Genomic DNA, 21,554 nt, shown 5'->3' on the forward strand with positions numbered 1-21,554 from the left:
TACTGCAAACAGTGCACGATGGGGTACCACCACCATGCGGATTAGTGAGGCAAGTAGACCAGTTGGCGGGTGACTGGTGGCTCTGTGTTCTGTGGGACCTTTCAGAAATTAAGAGATGCCAGTAAACAGACTTGTGAAACTTCTTGTTGAGCAGCTGTGTTCAGTTTGTTTTTTAATTTCACATTCCCACACTTGTTTATTAGCTGTGACTCTGAGTCCAGAATCAAAACAAATATTTTAATGGTGGCATTTATGATTTGTTTAGAAATGCCTTGCTGAGACCTTTGTAGATTCAATATGGGTGGTATATGTCTGTTGCTTTCAATTATTTAGGTACAAAATGAGTAACGTTTTCTAGAGAACTTTTGTGTGAGCACTACTTTGTAGACCAGGTTTTGGCTTTGGCACTGTTGAGGAAGAAGTGGAGTCCCACAGTGCTGCTCTCCAAAAGTGCACACTGCCCTGCTGTCCTACTTCACTGGGAGCATTCCTAGGACAGTGCTTGGCCCTTCAAGTCACCACTCATTTCCACCGTATTTAGAACTTAGGCCATTGTTTTTTTAAAAATGTATTTATTTTATGTACATGGGTGTTTTGTCTGTATATGTATGTGTATCATGTGCTAATTGGTGCTCACAGAGGCTGGAACAGGGCATCAGATCCCCTAGAACTGGAGTTAGGGAAAGTTATAGGCCACAAGTGTGTGTGCTGGGAACCCAACTCTGGTCCTCTTAAAGAGCAGCAAGTGCCCGTGACCACTGAGCCTCATCTCCAACCCAAAGCTATTGTTTCTTATAGCATTCTGCCCATGACCATTGAGGCAGGTCTCAAGCCCCAGAGCTGTTGTTTCTTTGTTCTGCTCCAATGTCTGAGCTCTAGTTCTGGGAGATTGCTGAACCCTGCTCAGTGCCCACAGGTCTCAGATCCCTGCTTTTGCTGTTCTTCTTTTCCTGAGCTGGATTCTTACATCTGACTCACCTTCTCTGTCAGTTCAGTCTCTGAATAGAACCCTCTGGAGACTTGATTATTCTGCTTTGCTCTTTCCTGCTTCAGGCTCTTTTTCTTTCTGCCAGTCCTCTCTGTTTGGTGAAATGTATTCTCCTCCTTTCTATTCTGTTGTAGAGACTTTTTATATCCAGTCAGTGAGAAATTTACCTTTCTGCCCTCATAACAGGGTTTTCCTCAGAGATAAGAAGGAAATTTTTATTCAAATCCAATCTCTTTCCTCTCTTCCTGTCAAATTGTGGCTGGAACTTGGTATCCTCCTAACTCAGTTCAGTGGGGTGGTGGTGGTGGTGCATGCCAGTAATCCTAGCACTCTGGAAGCAGAGGCAACAGATTTCAGTGAGTTCCAGGCCAGCCTACAGGTCTACAAAGTGAGTTTCAGGACAGCCAGGATTGTTGCACAGAGAAAGCCTGTCTTTAAAAAAAACAAAGGAAAAAAGAAAACCCAACAACAACAACAAAATAATCCACTGGGCTCAACGAAAGACACTATCTCAAAAAATAGAGAGGAACCGAGAAATCAACCTTTAGCCTGCACATCTGTAATGCACACACAAACACCCCACATCTGTGAGCACACACACACACACACACATACACACAAACACCCCACTTCTGCGTACACACAAGAGATCCAGTGCCCCCTTGTGGCCTCAGTGGGTGCCTGTACCTGCATGTGCTCAAACACACACACACACACACACACACACACACACACACACACACACCCCACACACACCTGCAAGTACGCACGCACGCATGCACGCACACACACCTAATTACATTTGTGTCCCCAAGCCTGCCCTTAGACATCTGTCAACCTCTTGGATATGTGATATCGTTTGTTCTCTGGCTGTTCGCCTCATTTCAGGTGTCATTTAAGAAGATTTCTCTGAAGTTCATGAAATCCTACGTCCTCCATCTTCCCTCACTTTTCAGCTTCAAGAGCAGTTATTTCATCTGTATAAGTCCCTGTCCTCTTTCAATCAGTCAATAAAAATCAGTAAATCAAAAACAGTATCTTAACACATAGTGTGACATTTGTTGCTCCTCTTTTTACTATTACTTATGTCCCCCCTTCACCTTAGTAATTTAGTTTGTTATCACCAATCAGGATCCCTCCTTAGGCATTCTCTTTACAAGTCAACATTTATTTTGTACTTAGGTGTTAGCTGAGTTCTAGATGAGTTTATGCTGAACCTTTACATTTATTAATTCCATTAGTTTTTTTTTTCAAAATTATGACAAACTCTAGCAATGCTGAGGTAGGATATTTTAATGTGTTTATTCCCGTGTTGAATATAATTACTTATTTCTGAATTATTCCTTGAATAGTAATTATTTATCTCTAAATTGTTTGGGTGGTCCATGCTGACATGTATATATTATAAAGATAGTTAAAAGTGAAGTTTATAATAGATACAAATTATAAATATCCTATGGAAACTACCTTTTGTTTGATAAATGCAAACAGTAGGCAAGCATTTTCCATGTCAGAGTGCCTTAGATATCAAACGAGGTGTATTCTTTATGACATTGGTAATTAGAAATGAAAGAAAGAATTCCTCAACTCAGTGCAGTAACCCAGACACTTGTGGAACAGACATCCTGTTTTGTATCCAGTAAGTAATTGATTTGCTCTGTAGAGGCGTCATTTCTGCCAGCGGAGCTGCTGGGAGCTATGAAGTGCAGCCCATCTACGTTTTCAATAATTACCCTCCTTGGCAGGGGAACTGCTTTTCCACCCATTAATAAGAGGAAAATGAATGTTGAGGCTCTAGGAAAAGAGATTAAACGTGCAGCCTTTGGATGCTTGGCTGCATCTTTAGCAGAGCAGACGTTCTCCTGGTTACCCAAATGCTGTATTTGAGAGGAGGTGGTCGTTTGGGGTTAATCTTTAAAGAGGTTTAAATTGGATTTTTTTTTTTCCACAGTACCTATTCCCATTGAGCACTGCAAGGCGCCAGGAAACACCCTGTCTTCATTTTTACTAATATCTGTAAAGACTTACAGGTTGTTTTAGTTTTAGTTTTTGTTTTTAAATACATTGTTTCACTCTATAGCCCAGACTTCAGTGGAGCTTAATCTGTAGTCGAGGGTGGCTTCAAACTCACGATTTAAAAGATGATTCCTTTGTATTATTTATTCTTTGGTGCTTTCATATATGCATATATTATAGTCACAAGGTTCCAGGCAGGCTGCATCATAGTTTTTTTTACACAATGATGAGGTATGAGGATTTTCGTCTAACACTCTGGCCTCACCCCTGCTAGTCAGCAGTACTTTAACATTGCAAAGGTACATTACCACTGCACCCTTGTGTGGGGTTGTTATTCTATTACAATTTGTATTACTGTTTGCTTTTGTCATCCTGCAAAGAGATGTGTGTTAGTCATGGTTAGTTACTCTAACTTTTCTCGTCCCTTCTCCGCTGTCACACTAATCTTGTGGGAGTCTGAGGAATCTTAGTAGGAATTGGAGTTCGTGAGGGAAGTGCCTGATACTTTGAGAAGAAAAAATAGTAGTCTTGTGTTAATGACATTAAGTGATAAGATAAAACACTTTTTTTTTTTTTTTTTTTTCCCAGACTGGGTTTCTCCTTGCACCTTTCCTGGATCTCATTCGGTAGCCCAGGCTGGCCTCAAACTCACAGAGATCCACCTGGCTCTGCCTCCTGAGTGCTGGGATTAAAGGCGTGAGCCACCACCACCTGGCCTAAAACACATTTATATACCATAATTTCAAATAGCTTTTCATAAGAGAGAGGTCCTAAAGAGGAAAAAAGGAAATGTTGGCCCTATGCAAGGTCTAATGCAACCCTGGATTTCCAGTGATCAGAGAAACTCCTGTCCATCCGTATTGACTGACCTGATATGCTCAGTCAGCATTGACTTAGTGGGCAGTGTCAGTGCGTGCAGTGGGGTAGTGTGTGGAATTGAAGTGAGAGGTGCGGCTTGATTGCTCAGTCAATGAAAGGATTGCCACACAAATGTGGAGAGCTGAGCTTCGATCACTAGCACCCGTGTAGATAAAGCTGAGTATGGCAGTGTGTATCTGTTATCCCAGCAGTGGGAAGGCAGACACAAGAGGATCCCTGGGATTGCTGGGTAATCATTCTGGTTGAACTGGTGAACTCCAGATGCAGTGAGAGACACCCCCCCACACACACATACACATACAGAGAGAGAGAGAGAGAGAGAGAGAGAGAGAGAGAGAGAGAGAGAGAGAGAGAGAGAGAGAGATCATATCAATATCCAAATCTGTAATGATTAGGTTGAATTTCAGGAGGAGGCATGATGGGTACCCAAATATATACATTCAGACAAACCAAAGTTTATTTGAAGATGTGCTTGTGAGTACAGCCTGTTGGTGTTAGCACTGGAGGGCCATTTAAGGTCCTCTGCCTTGCTTCTGCTCTTCAGTGAGTGGTTTTACCCTGGGCCTTGACTCATTCAGATTGCTCTATTTTCTTGCTATACATGAAATATTAACTGGGACATTAATTTTGCTGCAGTTGAGTGTATGTCTGTGCATGATTTTCCTTGGGATCATATTTTTATGTATTCATCACACATGTTCTAGGGGTACAAGAGTGTACCACCCAGGCTGGCCACCTGTAGATCTGGAGGACCTAGTGTTGGGCTGCTCCCTAGTAACAGGTGACAGAAACACTTTTTCTCCTTGGACTTCAGAACGTACATTGCCATGTCTGGGTCGCCATGCTTATGTGTGTCGACGGTAACTAAGCATGTTGTTCCTCAGGCTTTCCAGAGTTAAAATAGCCATTGATCCCTCCCACTCCAGCCAGCTCACTGCTTCTGTCCACCCTCCCACCCCACGCTCACCTCCCTGCCTTCCCCTTTTCGAAGCAATTTAGTATTTTTCTCTGCCATCACACTTTCATGTTTCTCTCACTACTTTTTGTTAATGCTTAAGTGTTTTGAGAGTGGATATTTGTGCTAAAAGTTATCAATTCAGGCTTATTCTAATTTTAATGGTCTCTGCCTCAAGGGCCCCAGTTTCTCTCCTCCTGGGCATGTCTCTCTCCCCCCTCTTCTGGCCCCCCTCTTCTGGCCCCCCTCTTCTGGCCCCCCTCTTCCACCCCTCCCTTCCTCTCTAGCTCTTCTCCCTCTGACAGGTTCTCACTGTGTAGCTCTGGCTGGCCTGGAACTTGCTATGTAGACCAAGTGATCCTTGAATTCACAGAGATCTGTGCCTCTGCCTCTCAGATCCTGGGGCCAGCATGTGGCATCATGTCTGGCTCATAATAATCTTATATGGAGTTTTAAAGGAATATGAAATTAGTTAATCTTGTAAAAGATGAATAAAGACCTGAACTACTTAAATTTACAATAAACAAGAAATGAACTATGTTGTTAAACACAGACATATTGGAATGGAATAGAAACTATTGATTTTTAGGAAAAATAGAAATTAATTTATTAGGGCAAGTATAATGTTATTAAGTGAATGTGGATGGAAAAACAGGATATTCCTTTAATTAAAAACATATACACTTCGAGATAGGGAAAAAATGCCCCTCACCATTGGAAAATTAGACTCTATCAAAATTAAATGCCTTTTGGAAAACATTTGAGACGATGAAAGGGATCCTCGCACCTGCGAGAAAACCTCTGAGCTTCCAGACCTGACGTCCAGCGCTCATTGCTCTCTTGCCTCTAGCTCCAGAGTGTCCAGTCCCTCTGTGGACTCAAGGGCACTTACACTCATGTGCTCTGCCCCCATAGACATGTAGTTAAAAATAATCAAATCATTTTTAAGCAAATAAAGATAGAGATGTAAAAAGAAAACTCTATTAAAAATTTGTGATTTAAATGTCTGTAGAATACATCAACATGCAAATTAAAGCCCAAAGACATCACAAAATACCCACTGAAATTATTAGAATTTAAAGAAATACAGTGTTCGAAATTTTTAAGCATGTGGGAAATGTAACATGATTGTCATTTTCTTTTTTTTTTTTCTTTTTTCTTTTTTTTAAATCAGAGCTGAGGACCGAACCCAGGGCCTTTTGCTTGCTAGGCAAGCGCTCTACCACTGAGCTAAATCCCCAGCCCTGATTGTCATTTTCAGAATGTTGTTTGGTGCTGTCTTGTAGAGTCAAGCATTCAATATCTGACCACATCATCTTGCTCTTACATAATCATCTCAGAGAAATAAAACATAGTCACACAGAAAGTAGTGTTTGAATACTGAATAAATAGCAGTTTACATGGCTGTATTCAAAAAATGGGAACCCCTGAAGAATGGATAGAAAAATGGCAGCAAATCCTGTTTTCTAATGTAAACAACTGCAAAAATGTTGATGCTTCCAGTGTCTAGGCCCAGAAAATCTTGTAGAAGTCCTTTTAGAGAGTCCTTTTATCTCAGTTCCAAAGTAGGCAGTAGGAACTCCATTCCAGGAAGGGGATCTGTGGTTTGAGCTGGATGACAGGGGAGAGGTTGGATGACAATTGTATACACAGGGATATATTTCTGATGTCTGCATCTTATTTTTGGTAATAACTGTGTTGGTATATTAGACTCATCAAAATGAGCACATAAAATGAATATGTTCATTGTAAGTAAAGTGTATATTAATAGAGCTTAAGAAATTAGAAGTATTATGACATATAATAAAAATATGCTTGACCATTTGGAAAAATAAGAACATTTATAAACATATACCTAAATATGACAGAAGCATATTAAATTTCCTAAATGGCCACATAAGCCTATTGAAGATAATAATATTACAGTAATTATTTTTGGTGTTTTGAGGTAGACTCTTGTTTTGTAGTTTAGGCTGGCCTTGATCTCTCTTTTTTTCTTTTTAAAGATTTATTTATTTATTTATTATGTATACAGCCTTCTGCTTGCATGCATGCCTACAGGCCAGAAGAGGGCACCAGATCTCAGTATAAATGGTTATGAGCCACCATGTGGTTGCTGGGAATTGGACTCAGGACCCTCTGGAAAAACAGCCAGTGTTCTTAACCTCTGAGCCATCTCTCTAGCCCTGCCTTAATCTCTTGATACTGCTCCCTCAGTCTGAGTGTTGGGATTAGGATTGTGCAAGCAAGTCCTGGTTCACAATGCTTGTTGATAAAACCCATAGGAGAATTTCAGTACTTGGAGCTTGGTTGTTGCTGGTTGGCTTGGAACTTTGCATATAGACCAGGCTGGCATCAAACTCAGAGACTGCTTGCCCCTGCTTCCCAAGTGCTGGAATGAACATGTGTACCACTGCACCTGACACTGTGAATATACTTCACACTTGTGTAATTTGGAAGTGCCACATAAATGGAGTCAAATGTTGATGGTTATTAGCATTCATTTTCAGAGCCAACATTTCATCAACATTCTTTTCATATATTTCTGGAGGATCTCTGTGAGTTCAAGGCCAGCCTAGTCTACAAATCGAGTTCCAGGACAGCTAGGGCCACACAGAAAAACCCTGTGTTGGAAAACAAAAAAACAAAAACAAAACAAAATAGATAAACAAACAAAAACTGTGGGAGAGCCAGAGGCACTAATATATATAATTCTAAATATTTCAGAATTCAAGGTCAAAGAACAATTGAATGAAATAAAAACTATCACATTTTATTCTCTACCTGTGAAATATGCAGGAGCCTGGATCCAATTTAAAGAAAAAATGAGTTATCCTCTGCTGTGTGAAATGTGTGTGTATAATATCATCTCTTTCATTTGGACTTAACGTTGGTTACAGATGTAGATGACTCGAGGAAAGCATCAAATAAACCATCTCTGTTGTTTTACTTAGCTCTGTTTAATTCACTGTTTATCACAGGATGCTTTGTAGTGTGTTTTATAAAGGTTTATATTCTGAGCTCCTAAATCGGAAGAATACATCGAGTTTGATTATCTGTGTCTTTAAAAAGCCTAAGAAACATACTTGTATAATTGCTGAATAAATTAATGCTTTGGAAGTAGAGATTCAGGCCAGTGGCAGACTGTTTGCATTGTTTGTGGCATTCTCCACCTACACCTGAAACAAACAAACAAACAAACAAACAAATAATAAAGCCTCCAAAATAACCAGGAAAAATATGGTTCAGGGACAGAGAGAGCTCACGTGGGTCCGTTAGTTAAGAAATGGATGCTGTTTGTGGGTAGTGGCTGGTAGTGGCACACGCCTTTAATCCTATCACTTGGGAAGCAGAGGCAAGTGGATTTCTGTGAATTTGAGGCCAACAAGTCCACAGAGTGAGTTCCAGGACAGCCAGGGCTACACAGACTCTGTTGAGAAATAGATGCTGTGTACTTGGGGACCTTGATTTGAGAACGTTGTTGTTATGTACCTGTATTCAATTAGTTGACTTTAATAACCACAATGTTAGTAAAAGTTTTATGAGCCTGAGCTGGTTAAAGATTTCTATCAATAATGAGATTATATTTCTTTGCTTTTGCTTGTTTTTTTTAAACAAATTTGGCTATCTACCATTGTAAGTTTGCAATTATACAAGTATTGATCAGAAATAATACGTTGTAAGAATTAATGGTAAATCTAAGCTCTTTTTATGAGCGCTGCTATGTGTGACTTCCCACAAAGACGTCTGTCTGACCCTGCTGTATATGCTTATGACTCTTTTTGGAAGAGAGTGTGAGTAACTGGTAATTTGTCTTTCAATTCTCGTGTGTACATGATAAAGAACCATGCAATTAGATAGGTGTTATAAATAGGCTATGTGAAAAAAGACAAATCATGTTTCCAAGATTTTATAGCCTCTGCTCAATGCTGTTTTGCTAGTCTTTAATTTCACTCTTTGGGCTAACCAGCTGACGCCCAGTTGAAAAGACTTATGTTCTGATGAAGCCACAACAGCCCTGAACGTTCACTCTGCAGCTCCCTGAGACTGCGGAGAACCCCGTGTACCATCAGCAGCTTTAGGCCCCACCCTCCAACACTAAAGCTCATCTATCAAACTTGAGGCCGAGAGTGAGGGAGAGGAAGCTTCCAGATAAACACACAGCAGTGCCTAAACAGCTAATCACTCTGGGCTTCCGCTTCCAGGCCCTATAATTAGAAGCCCTTCTTTTCCTTGTATTCCCAGATGACGCAAATGCTTTTTGTGGCTTGGCACCTCGTTTGGGGCGTGGGTTTAGTTTATGGCCAGGCCAGCGTCTGGTTTAGTCTTCTGATGCTGCATAAATAGTTCCCAAGCCACAGTCTACTCTGTGAGACTTCTTCCTTTTATGTATATGTGCTTTTAAACTTGTTTTCTAGAAAAAAAAAAAGGAGCTTACTGTTTCTTTTGCAGAATGTATGTAAAAGAGGAGACTGTAAATGAAAAGAAAGCACTTGATTCTGTAGAACTGTACTAGCTGTTTTTCCTTTTCTCTCTGACTTTTTTATGTTTTTTTTAATTTTTTTCTTTATTATTATGTGTTTTAAATTTTATACATCAGCCATGGGTTCCCCTGTCCTCCCCTCTCCCGCCCCCACCCCACCTTCCCCCCAGCCCCTCCCCTCCATTCCCATGTCCTCCAGGATCAAGACTCACCTGGGGATTCATTTAAACCTGGTGGATTCAGTACAGGCAGGTCAGTCCCCTCCTTCCAGGCTGAGCAAAGTGTCCCTGTGTAAGCCCAAGGTTCCAAACAGCCAGCTCATGCACCAAGGACAGGTCCCAGTCCCACAGACTGGATGCCTCCCAAACAGTTCAAGCTATTCAATTGTCTCACTTACCCAGAGGGCCTGATCCAGCTGGGGGCTCCACAGCCTTTGGTTCATAATTCATGTGCTTCCATTCATTTGGCTGTTTGTCCCTGTGCTTTTTGCAATCTTGGATTCAACAATTCACGCTCTTGCAGACCCTCCTCTCTCTGACTTTTTAAGTTTCTGTATTTTAAAAGTTTTGTGAAACATGTGAACTCACTTGTGGGTTACGAAGCCAAATTTGTTAGGAAGAATGGAAGAGGATAGTATCTGAGGTGGGATTCACATATGTATGCAGAGGTACACATGGTAAGGACTGTTGCCCAAAAGGTTTGGAGTGGTTTACATAGGAACAACTAGACAGATCAACGCTGAGAAATGTTCACATGTGATTGCCATTCACACGTAGAACAGTAGTGGCCTTGATTTGGTCAGCCTTTCATTTAAATGCTCATTTTGAGTAGAATGCTATTCTGAAAAAAAGTATATTGGTGTTCATCTGTAGTAATGTGTGTATTTAGTAGAAATACAAGCTCCTCATTTTTTGCCTCTCATTACAATGATGTTTCTGTTGTCAAGTGACCCAAACCAATTTGCGTGGAAAGGTCGGGTCAGATGGTAGCCATTGAGTTGTGCTTACTAAAACTTACTGTAGCTGAGCAAAAAGCAGGAGTGGAAAAAGCATGCCTTCAATATAACGCATGTTTGTGACTAAGCACAGACATGCAGAGCTTGAGTCACAGAAGGAGGGAATGGGGAGGAGTGTGCCAGTGACTCCTGCCATAACCAGATGCTTCGTGGGAGAGAAGCTAATATGTGTATTAAGCAGTTATTATCCATTATTAAATTACTTACAATAATTGGTAATTTTCATCATCTAAAATATATGTAGCCAGGAAAATGGCATCTGAGACTTAGTGCATTACCTAGAGCCACATTTAACCCTCAGAAAATGCATCCTCAGATGGATGGTAACCTACCTCCTGTGTCGGTCATTCATGCTCTTTTGTTACTACAGGATCGTAAAACAATATGCAAAAGTGCAAAAGGACAGATGCTGGAGGCTAGGAGCATCAATGTACTCTCCAGAACAGTCAGTTTATATTACAAAGGGATTGGTCCTCAAAACCATAGCTTAAAGCCAAAAGGTAAAAAATGAAAAAGAAAGATTTCTTATTTCCCTGGTAGAATAGGTACTGTGATCAAGAAGGTGGTTTTCACCTATTGTTCTATGGTTCTGCTGACCCCTGCGATTTCCTCAAATATGCGAAACTCAATTGCATGATTTGTGGTAGCTGGGAACTGTGTTCTTCCCCAGCACACTTACAAAGTAATTCTAAAGAGTTTGGCTGTGGTGGTGCATGCCTTTAATCCCAATACTTAGGTTATTATTCTAAAGTAATATGTACGTTAGGGAGGCAGAGGCAGATTAATCTTTGAGTTTGTGGCCAGCCTGGTCTGCAGGGTGAGTTCGAGGATAGCCAAGACTACAGAGAAACCCTGTCTCGAAAAACCAGTAGTGGAAGTAGTTTATCTAAAATAGAAAAAAAAAAAGTATTTATGAGGAATAAACACTTCTACATAAAGCCAAGCAAAGAAATAGAAGGAGACAAGCAGATTAATTAACAATGTGAACTTAAATCCTACCCCACTGATAAATGTACTAAGTGAGAATAGAGTAAATATAATAATCAAAGTCATATTGGATCTGTAATCTGAAAAGCAGGATGCCATAGGTTTTGTCTGTATTCCCAGGCAGTTAATATGGGGGCCTCTACACATAATGGAATATTACTCAGAAAGAACGACATGTTGATATTTGCAGTAGCCAGGCACAGAAGCACAGACCCCAAGCAGTCTCACACAGGGAACCTGCAGTCCCATGTGCAGGGCTTGCCTGCGAGCACAGGGAGGTCTCGTGTGCTTTGGAAGGAAGTATAACTGCGGATGACAGTTCCATGTTGCATGTTCAGAAAGTACATACGAGTTTCACCATGAGGAAATGATGAACGATCAAGAATGGAACCTGTCTTAATTATATACACTGTATGCCTGTGTCTAACCATGCAGCCTTTCTCTGGTATAATTTCTGTATTTCATGTATCACTTAAAATAAGTTTAATTTTAAAAAGCCATTCACCTATGTGGGAGTAATAGCTTTGTTTATTAATGTAGTTTTTCATGCTGGAGATTTAACCTAAAGCCTTATATATGCAAAACAGTAACTCTAGATATAGTTTAAATACCTAAACAGATACACATATATACATCCTGTTTACTAAACAGTAATCTTTTGTAAATTGTTCCTTTGGCTGTGGAAATTGGATAAATTTGTTATTTCTTGACTCACTGGGACAAAAATCCAGAATTAGAAATTTTTTGTGACCTTGGATTGGCCAAAGAACCTGTGACCACGTAACCTTTTCAAAGTCAAGAATATACTTTTGGGAATGTGCTATTGGCAGTTTCAATAAATACCATGCCAGTGTAGAGGTTATTTTTTACTTCATTAATTTTTAAAATTGCACTTATTTACATGTACGTGCATGTGTGTGATTGCATGTGAGTGTGTCTGCATTTGTGTGTAGAGATCAAAGAACAATGTGTGGGAGTTGGGTCTCTCCTTCCACCTTGTGGGTTTCTGGTTCAAATTGGAGTTACCAGGTTTGCCAGCAAGTTCCTTGACCTGCTAATCCATGTTGCCTTCCCCAGTGTTTAGTTAGTTAGTTAATTAATTGTGGCTGAAAGTTCTCAGTTTTTGTCCAGGCTGGTCTTGAACTCCTGGGCACAAATGATCCCCCTGCTTCGATCTTGACTAGCTGGGAAGAGAGATGTGTAGCACCAATCTAACTAATTTTACATGAGAGTCTTGTTAGTTTGATCACTATATATTTGAGCTTCCTGGAGTTGGTTTAAACTCCATGATGGCACATCATTTTCACGTTATTTGTTCCTTTTTTTAATTTGTGTGTTTGGGTGCATGTGTACATGCCTATGGAAGTCAGAAGACAATGCTGCTTGCTGTACTTGGGGATGCTGCTCACCTCCTTTGAGACAGGGTCTCTCACTGGCCTGGAGCTCATGACTTAGGCTACACTGACTGGCCAGTGAGTTCCAGGGACCCTCTCGTTTCCATGTTTTCAGTGCTGTATCACCAGGCCAGGCATTTTTACATGAATTCCAGGGATTGAACTTGGATCTTCCTTCAGGCAAAACCAGACATCACCAACTCAGCTTTCTTCCCAGCCCTCATACATGTTCTGACAATTACTGTGATCACTGTAAGTTCTGCATGTCAAATGTGTTTCTGATGCTCACACACGGATGTGCTACTCCTGTTCAGTGGTTCACTCTGTTGGTACTGCTGTGATGTTCATAGAAGAGTATTTCATAAGCTTATTCCCCTTTCCCCTTTCATAATACTCAAGAATATTACAGGTCGCTCTGTATCGTATCCACATACATAGTCATTTTTATTTTTATCCTTTGCTTTTTTATCTTCCAGGAATGCTTTTAGTCACAACAGACACGCTTGGCCATGACTTTCATGTCTTCCAAATTCTGACACACCCTTGGTCATCCTCACAAAGTGCTGTCCATCATCTGTATACTCTTCACAGGGGAGAAACCGAAGCCAAAGTAAGTTGTGTATTCTTCCTGAAGTGATTTCCCTGTGTAATATGGCATCTGAGATAATTGGAGATTTATATCAACTTGGAGAATGGTATTCATGAGAAAACAATATTCTCTGTGGTAGAGTGAGTTCTCATAAATTAAGGAAAGACACTTTGTTTTGACCCAGTGAATACCTAAGAAAATATCCACCTTGTTAAAAATGTTGATGAGGACTGGAGAAATGGCTTAGCAGCTGCAGTCACTTGCTGTTCTTCCAGAGGAGCCCAGATCAGATCCTAGACCCTGCACTAGGCACTCACAACTTCCTCCACCATGAGATTGCTCAAAGCCTCCTGCAGCCTCAAGTCCAGTAAACCCAGGAGAACCAGTGTTCTCTTCAGTTTCTGTGGGCACTTACACACGTGACACTTACACACATACACACAAATAAATAGTAAAGTAAAAATATTGCCAGAACTGGAGAGATGGCTCAGTGGTTAAGAGCACTGGCTGCTCTTCCAGAGGTTCTGAGTTCAATTCCCAGCACCCACATGGTGGCCCACAATCATCTATGATGGGATCTGTTGCCCTCTTCTGGTCTGCAGACATAAATGCAAACAGAGCATTAATAACTAAAAAATACACACCAACAATTGTTTTTTTTTCAAAAAAGGAAAGCTTAGATTAAAGAGGAAGAAAACTTGACAGTTGAGTAGATGAGTTTGTTCTTATTCTTGCATCCTAACACTGTTTCTTGCACAAATGAAACCTGTTGTCAGTTGATCTCTGTTTCTGATGACCTTCTGAAGACCTAGTTTTCATTTGCTAGTTTTTAAATATATTTGGAGACAGATTTTCTTGTAACCCAGGTTGGTTTTGAGTTCACTGTATAGCCAAGGATAGCCTTGATCTTCTGATCCTCCTGCCTCCACCTCCCCAGTGCTTGGGTTATAGATGCCTGTCACCATAGTAGGCAGGAGTTAATTTTTAAACATTTATGCATACAGCTATGCTAGCATGAATTTTTACAATACTTTCCTTTATAGGATTTACTGATTATTTTACTAGGTACTAGACATGGAGCCTTATAGTTATTCAGACATCTCCTCCTCCTCCTCCTCCTCCTCCTCCTCCTGCTCCTTTTTCTCCCATCCCCTTCTCCTCTTCCCCTTATCTTCGTTTTCAAGACAGGGTTTCTCTATGAAGCAGTCCTGGCTATCCTGGATCTCGTTCTGTAGACCAGGCTGGCCTCAAACTCACAGAGATCCGCCTGCCTCTGCCTCCCAAGTGCTAGGATTAAAGGCATGGCCACCATTGCCTGGCTCAGCATTCTATTCTTAAATTCACAGTGCACACACTCTATATTGCTGTTTTTCTTAATAGCCTAAAATTCCAGTAGGTAATTTGATTTCACTGAGGTGGTGGCTCTGCAGCTCCCAGCATACCAGCACATATTGCTCCATTTTAGAATCTGTAATTGTCACACTAGATATGGTAACAGTATCTGTGTTCTCACCACTGAAGAGGTGGAGGCAGAAGGAACCAGCTGGGGTTACATAATGAAGTTTGAGACAAGCTGTGAGACTCTGTATGGGGGAGTAGGGGGCCACGACTAGAAATTTATTTTTTTAATATGGTAAACTATTTTAACTTTATGATACTGGTCTGTCTCAATATAATAGGATTTTATTTTTAAAATAAGTTGTACCTTATTGATTCTTGTATATTTTAGGCCCCTCACAAAGCCAGACATATTTTCTCTCAGGTTTTAAATCCACTTTTTATTTTTATTTTTTGCTTGCCCAGTGATCAAACTCAGGACCTCTTATATGCATGGCCAGCACTCAGCATCTCTGAGCTGTGGTCCAGCCCAGCTCTGGATGGCCAGCATGGCCCACAACCCACAGTAAACACGCATTCACTGCAAATGAGAACATTTTCTTACATAGCATAGGAAGCCCCAAGAATACTAAGTGAAGAGAAGTCTGCCCTTTGAACTGTCAACCCCAGCTGAGTGTCATTAGTTATTTTTCCACAAGTGGCACAAGGATCTCCCCAGGAAAAGGACTTGTCATATTTTCAGTCTGCTTCCTTCTGGAACAGTTCATCATTTCTTGGCTGCTCATGATTTCTGCATATTAAATGTTGCATCCCATTTCTTCTCCAGCATCTTCCTCGGTTGTCACAGAGGTGTTGGTGGTCTCATTTTATTGTGTGAGGTGGAGTACAGTTTTCACTGGTAACTTGGGTTGTGTGTGTGAGGTACGCTTTCACCACACTCTCTAGGCTGACCTGGAAGCCTCCTTCCTCTTTCCTGTACATGACAGACAGGAATACAAACATGCAGCTTTGCTAATAATTTGATCAGGATATCAGCATATCATTATGGTTTTCTTTATTCTTCTTTAAAAAGCATGTATTTGTTCAATAATTCTTTTAGCATTCAGAGTGGTTCAGATTTGGCAAACTGGTACCCATGGCCTCTGATATATCTCAGAAATGTCTTGACATATCTCTGTCAGGTTTTGAGCATTCTTTGATGCGGGACTGACTGCTTTTTGTCCAGCTTGGTTGCCTTTGTGCTGTGTTTTGGGCAGCAGTGTTATGTTAGATAGTCCTCTTATGTGTAGATTTCCTATTTCTAGGTACAGTTTACCTCCTTATTCTCATTTATAAAGCCTGTTTGCCTTATAGGCATCCCCAAGCCTCATCAAAACCACGGAGAATTTGAATGTTTTAAGTACTTGACTCCTGTTTTTGTTTGTTTGTTTGTTTTTTTGAGTTGAGGATTGAACCCAGGGCCTTGCACTTGCTAGGCAAGCGCTCTACCACTGAGCTAAATCCCCAACTCCGACTCCTGTTGTTGATGCCTTGTTTTTTAATTAGTGTTATTTGTTTTTGAACTTACCTTGAAGTTCAATGAGGAATAGCGTAAGGTTCCTGATGACAGCAAGTCTTAGGACATTGTCAACATTTTTTTGGGAATAAAGGTTTGGTATTGCCAACTGTATGCCCATTCATCAGTTAGGCAAATGAAATAGAACTTTTCACAACAATTTCAATTTAGGATCTACCCTGTAATTTGAAATTTCAAAAAGCCAAACATGAAGATATAAGGACTTAAGTTGGACACCATAAAATTAATTGTTATAAGGTCTTGCTGAAAATTATTTTTGAACTGATAAAATTTAATACCAATCATGAAATCTGTCTGGCACATGATTTATCTGGCCATCTTTGAATACTTGAAAAATCATATTATTCTGAATTCTTCCAAGAACTCCAAAGGCACTTTAATCAGGCGAGGGGGGAAAAAACGAAGTATATGGATCTAATTACGTTGAATTAAGTTGTTTTGTGGTCTTTGACTGGGGATATCCTCTGCATCTGACAGTAATTTTCCTCTTGAAGCACATATGCTGTGAGAAGAATGTCCTTGTTCCAGCAGCAATAGGGGCCTCACTGCTAGATACTCTGTCAGTGGACTCCAGCGTGTCCTACCCACACCCCTCCATACACATACCCTGTCAGTGGACTCCAGCGTGTCCTACCCACACCCCTCCATACACATACCCTGTCAGTGGACTCCAGCGTGTCCTACCCACACCCCTCCATACAGATACCCTGTTAGACTCCAGCATGTCCTACCCACACCCCTCCATACAGATACCCTGTTAGACTCCAGTGTGTCCTACCCACACACCTCCATACAGATACCCTGTTAGACTCCAGCGTGTCCTACCCACACCCCTCCATACAGATACCCTGTTAGACTCCAGCATGTCCTACCCACACCCCTCCATACAGATACCCTGTTAGACTCCAGTGTGTCCTACCCACACACCTCCATACAGATACCCTGTTAGACTCCAGCGTGTCCTACCCACACCCCTCCATACAGATACCCTGTTAGACTCCAGCATGTCCTACCCACACCCCTCCATACAGATACCCTGTTAGACTCCAGTGTGTCCTACCCACACCCCTCCATAAAGATACTCTGTCAGTGGACTCCAGCGTGTCCTACCCACACCCCTCCATACACATACCCTGTCAGTGGACTCCAGCGTGTCCTACCCACACCCCTCCATACACATACCCTGTCAGTGGACTCCAGCGTGTCCTACCCACACCCCTCCATACACATACCCTGTCAGTGGACTCCAGCGTGTCCTACCCACACCCCTCCATACAGATACCCTGTTAGACTCCAGTGTGTCCTACCCACACCCCTCCATACAGATACCCTGTTAGACTCCAGCGTGTCCTACCCACACCCCTCCATACAGATACCCTGTTAGACTCCAGCGTGTCCTACCCACACCCCTCCATACAGATACCCTGTTAATCTTACTCAGTCCCACAGCAGTCCTTTTGTAGTTCATTTGATCTCGAATAGCAATTTCATTTTTGAAACGTAAAGATTGATGATTCCACATTAAAACAGTCTTGCAAAGTAATATGATTAATACCTTTTTCGTTTTGAAGTGGAAATGAATCTATTTATATTAGTTAAAGCTATTTGTCATTTGTGATAAAATTAATTTTAGTGTCTATATTCCAAACACTGTGTATTTGCATTTACTGACATAGGCATGCCCCTTTTTTCTGTGTCTTTGGTAAGCCTGTGCATGGCAGGTTATGCCATTTTCTTCAATATATCCTGCAAACCTCCATTTTATTAAGATATTGTTCACAAACTACTGAAGTGTAGAGTTCCCATGTATCTTCTTATATTCTCAGTGGTCTAGACTATCACCTGTGCTTGGCTTCTGGACCTTTCTCATCTCTGAAAACACACATTTCTGCATTCCTGCTTCTCCAGCTTTCCTGTGCACGTGACTGAGATAAGCAAATTACTTTCTTTAAGCTTCGGCTTAATTATCTAGAAAAGTGGGAGCCTTTCCATATTTCCTTAGGGCTTATTGAGGATAGGGAAGAGGGACTCCCATTGTGCTCGCTGTCTCCTTGGACGAAAGAGGCGGTTTCAGCTCTAGGAGACTGAAGTCATAGGTTCAGAGGTCAGACTCTGAGATCTGAGAGTGTGGAAGGCACATACAACCGCAGGGAAGGAAAGAGAAAGCTGTATTCAAGGACAGCAGAAAGTACAAATTACTCTTTTAAAAATATGCACATAATAAATTGCTTTAACAACATTAGAAGTTAGTATATTAAATCAAGTCTGGTGGTGTAGGTCTAAAATCCCAGTGATTTTAAAGGAGGGCAAAACAGGAAGATCCTAAGCTAAGGCCATCCTGGGCGAATTACTGAGACCCTGTCTCTACAATGGAAAAGAGGACGGGGTTGTAGTTTAGCAGGTATAGTGTTTGCCTGGCTTGTGCAAATCCTGGAGTTCAATCACTGTTGTCAATGATGAACTCAAGTGCATGGACTTGCAAAAGCAGGCACAGGCACAGGCACAGACACACACACACACACACACACACACACACACACACACACACACACACACACACACACACACACACACACAGGCACAGACACACACACACAGACACACACACACAGGCACAGACACACACACACAGGCACAGACACACACACACACAGACACACACAGACACATACACAGACACACACACATACAGGCACAGGCATAGACAGACACACACACACAGGCACACACACACCACAGAGACAGAGAATTTCCACATCATATATAAGAAGTTAATTTACATGTATCTTAGTCTCCAGAATGCTGCATTTTTCAGGCTCTGGGGCTCGAAAGCACCGCTGGGAGTACATAAAGGCCTGACTCTGGGAAGTTTAACTGCTTTTGTCTTCCTGGAGTAAAGATAGCTTGACAATGTCACTTTTCCCCCCAAGTTTATTTGTAATTTCTATCAAAATCTCAGTGAGATTTTTTTCCTATAGCATTTATCAGCTAGTTTTAAAACTTTATATGCCTTACAATGTAGAAATGTTTGCTGTCTACCTGATCTCCTGAATTTATATGAATCAAGTTCAGTATTGCAGGCCTAAAATGTCAGCACTCAAGACAGAGAGGCAGGAGGATTCCTGCAGATTCAAGGCCAGCCTTGTCTTCATTGTGAGTTCTGTCTGAATACAAAACAAGACAAAGAAAACATCCAAACAAATAGTTAATTAGGAGGGATTTTTGAGAGTTGTAACGTATATACACAGTTGCTACGAAATCTTAGAGGAATGATGGACAAATATGAACCAGTACCCATGAAGCTTTTATAAGGAACTAATGTTACTTAGGTTTGGCACAGATTTTTAAAAATGTGACACTAATAGCAAAATCCATTAAAGCATACAGTTTATAAACTTTGGCTCATTAAAGTGAAACACTTTGGCCCTTTGAAAGAAACCATTAAGAGAAAAAAGAAAAAGACAGAAGCTGTCTTGCATCCATGATTCCATTGAAGAGCTATCAGCTGGTTCTGTTGGCAGAGTGCTTGCCTGGTGTATTAGTTACTTCTCTTGTAGCCAAGACAAAACACTGACAGAGGCAACATGAGGAGGAGAGGCTTTATTTAGCTTTCAGTTCTGGGGTACACAGTCCATCAGGATGGAGGCTGCTGGTCCCTCATCCACAGACAGAAAGCAGTGAGTAATGAGTGCCTGTGCTCAGCTTACATTCTTTGTTAAAACATTTATTTGGTGTGTGTGTGTGTTTTCTTGTGGCGATCAAAGTTTTCTCCTTCTATTTGTGTTTTCTATCTGGGTTGTTTCTTGACCTTCTCTCACCCACTTAACTTGGCTGTGGGTATCGGACCTTGAAACCATGTTAATGTTCGTAAGATGACCACAAGCTCTTGAGCATCATGCCCTTAGCTCTGGTGTTCTGGGATACAAGAAGTTTGTTAGTTACCCTGATCATACCGTAGAAATTGCCTTTCACAAAAATCCAGATTTAAGGTATGGTCAAGGTGGCACTCTGTACATTTTTGGGGAGCTTCTGGTGCCTGCCAGCATTCCTTGACTGCAGGCACATCTAACCCATTCTGTCTCTGGCATCACTGTGGGTCTTCCTCATCTGTGTCATCTGCCCTATTAATTTTTTTATGTAGATTCAGTTTATTGGACATTTTGTACACTTTTGCTCATGTGCCTGCTCTTGGACTCACTCATCCATTTTGGTAAGCAGAAGCATTTGTAGACAATACATAAACAAATTGGGCATGGTCACTGTTGTCTATCTCGGATTAAATAGGAGAGATGGGTTTCCATTATTTCCCTGTGCCGATTGCTGTTGACTTCAGCCTTTCCGAGTTCCTGGGGTTAAAGCACTCTCCTGGCCTAGCATATTCATCTTAGCAAAGCCAATGGTGAGCACTGGAGAGGAGCCCTGTGTGTCAAGAGGCTACTGAAACCAGGGCAGGGTTTCACATAGCAGAGGGGTAATGTGGGATGCCAGGGCCTTGAGATCACCTATCCCCTTTGAACCTTTGATCCCATTTTCTTTTCTGACATCTTTTCACCTTCAAGTTTACCCACCCAAAAGTAGAAGTGCATCGTCCCTGGTGTCCTCGGTAAGTTCTGTGGTTAGCAGCTCCTTGAATAGTTGACTTGTAAAAAGTAAGTGCACTTGGCCACTCTGTCAGGCAGGTGGCGATGTTGCACTGGGATAGCGCGTCAGGTTTCAGCAGCCTTCACCTCAGCCAGTGTCCTTATGGAGTTCGCTCTTGGCCCTGTTGGACAGCACAAAAGAGCTGGAAGCCTGGTCCGTGGTCGATTGTGAACCTGTCCTCTGGGTAGGTGGTGGAGATTTCTGAAACAAGCATTTAAACCAGTTCAAACTCCCTGGGTGTTGTGTAGCTGGCCAGTCATTCTGTTCTTCCACATACCCCTGCTTGGGTCCCCTACGGAGACAAGTAATGGCATCTACAGGGTGAGCCTGAGCCTTTTCCCAATGACAACTACAAGGAGGTGACAAGCAACCACTGTCTGGGTGGCAGACGAGTGCGGACTTTGACCTCACCCACACAGCTCCAAGCTGCTGTGGTCGGGCCAGGGAACATCTACACAGCAGGGTGCTCCTTCTCCCCAACCATCGTGCTTCACCCTCAGGCTTTGGCATCTCTGCCCGCACCTCCTTCACCTCCATCAAGGTTGGATGGTTGGCCACAGCAGCCAGGTGTGTGGCAGCACATTCATTTCCACCAGTCTCTTTCAGATAACTAAATTCATGCTTCCTTGAGTGGTTTTTTTGTTGGTTTGTTTGTTGGTTGGTTGGTTTTGGTTTTAGTTTTGGTTTTTTGGT

The 21,554-nt window shown here is 41.6% G+C and overlaps 1 protein-coding gene and 1 pseudogene across 8 annotated transcripts in view; both read left to right on the top strand.

Annotated features, from left to right (window-relative positions):
* Bcas3 (BCAS3 microtubule associated cell migration factor) overlaps nucleotides 1-21,554 on the top strand; it is a 502,893-nt gene that overhangs the window by 141,479 nt on the left and 339,860 nt on the right. For all 8 annotated transcript variants that reach the window (XM_036195473.1, XM_036195472.1, XM_036195479.1 and 5 more), the window contains exon 14: nucleotides 13,194-13,327. In XM_036195473.1, the coding sequence (XP_036051366.1) occupies nucleotides 13,194-13,327 (134 nt within the window). The remainder of the gene's footprint in view (nucleotides 1-13,193; nucleotides 13,328-21,554) is intronic.
* On the top strand, nucleotides 10,862-11,007 carry LOC118590557 (annotated as a pseudogene).

The sequence above is a fragment of the Onychomys torridus genome, chromosome 8 (genome assembly GCF_903995425.1).
Source record: "Onychomys torridus chromosome 8, mOncTor1.1, whole genome shotgun sequence".
NCBI classification, from domain to species: domain Eukaryota; kingdom Metazoa; phylum Chordata; class Mammalia; order Rodentia; family Cricetidae; genus Onychomys; species Onychomys torridus.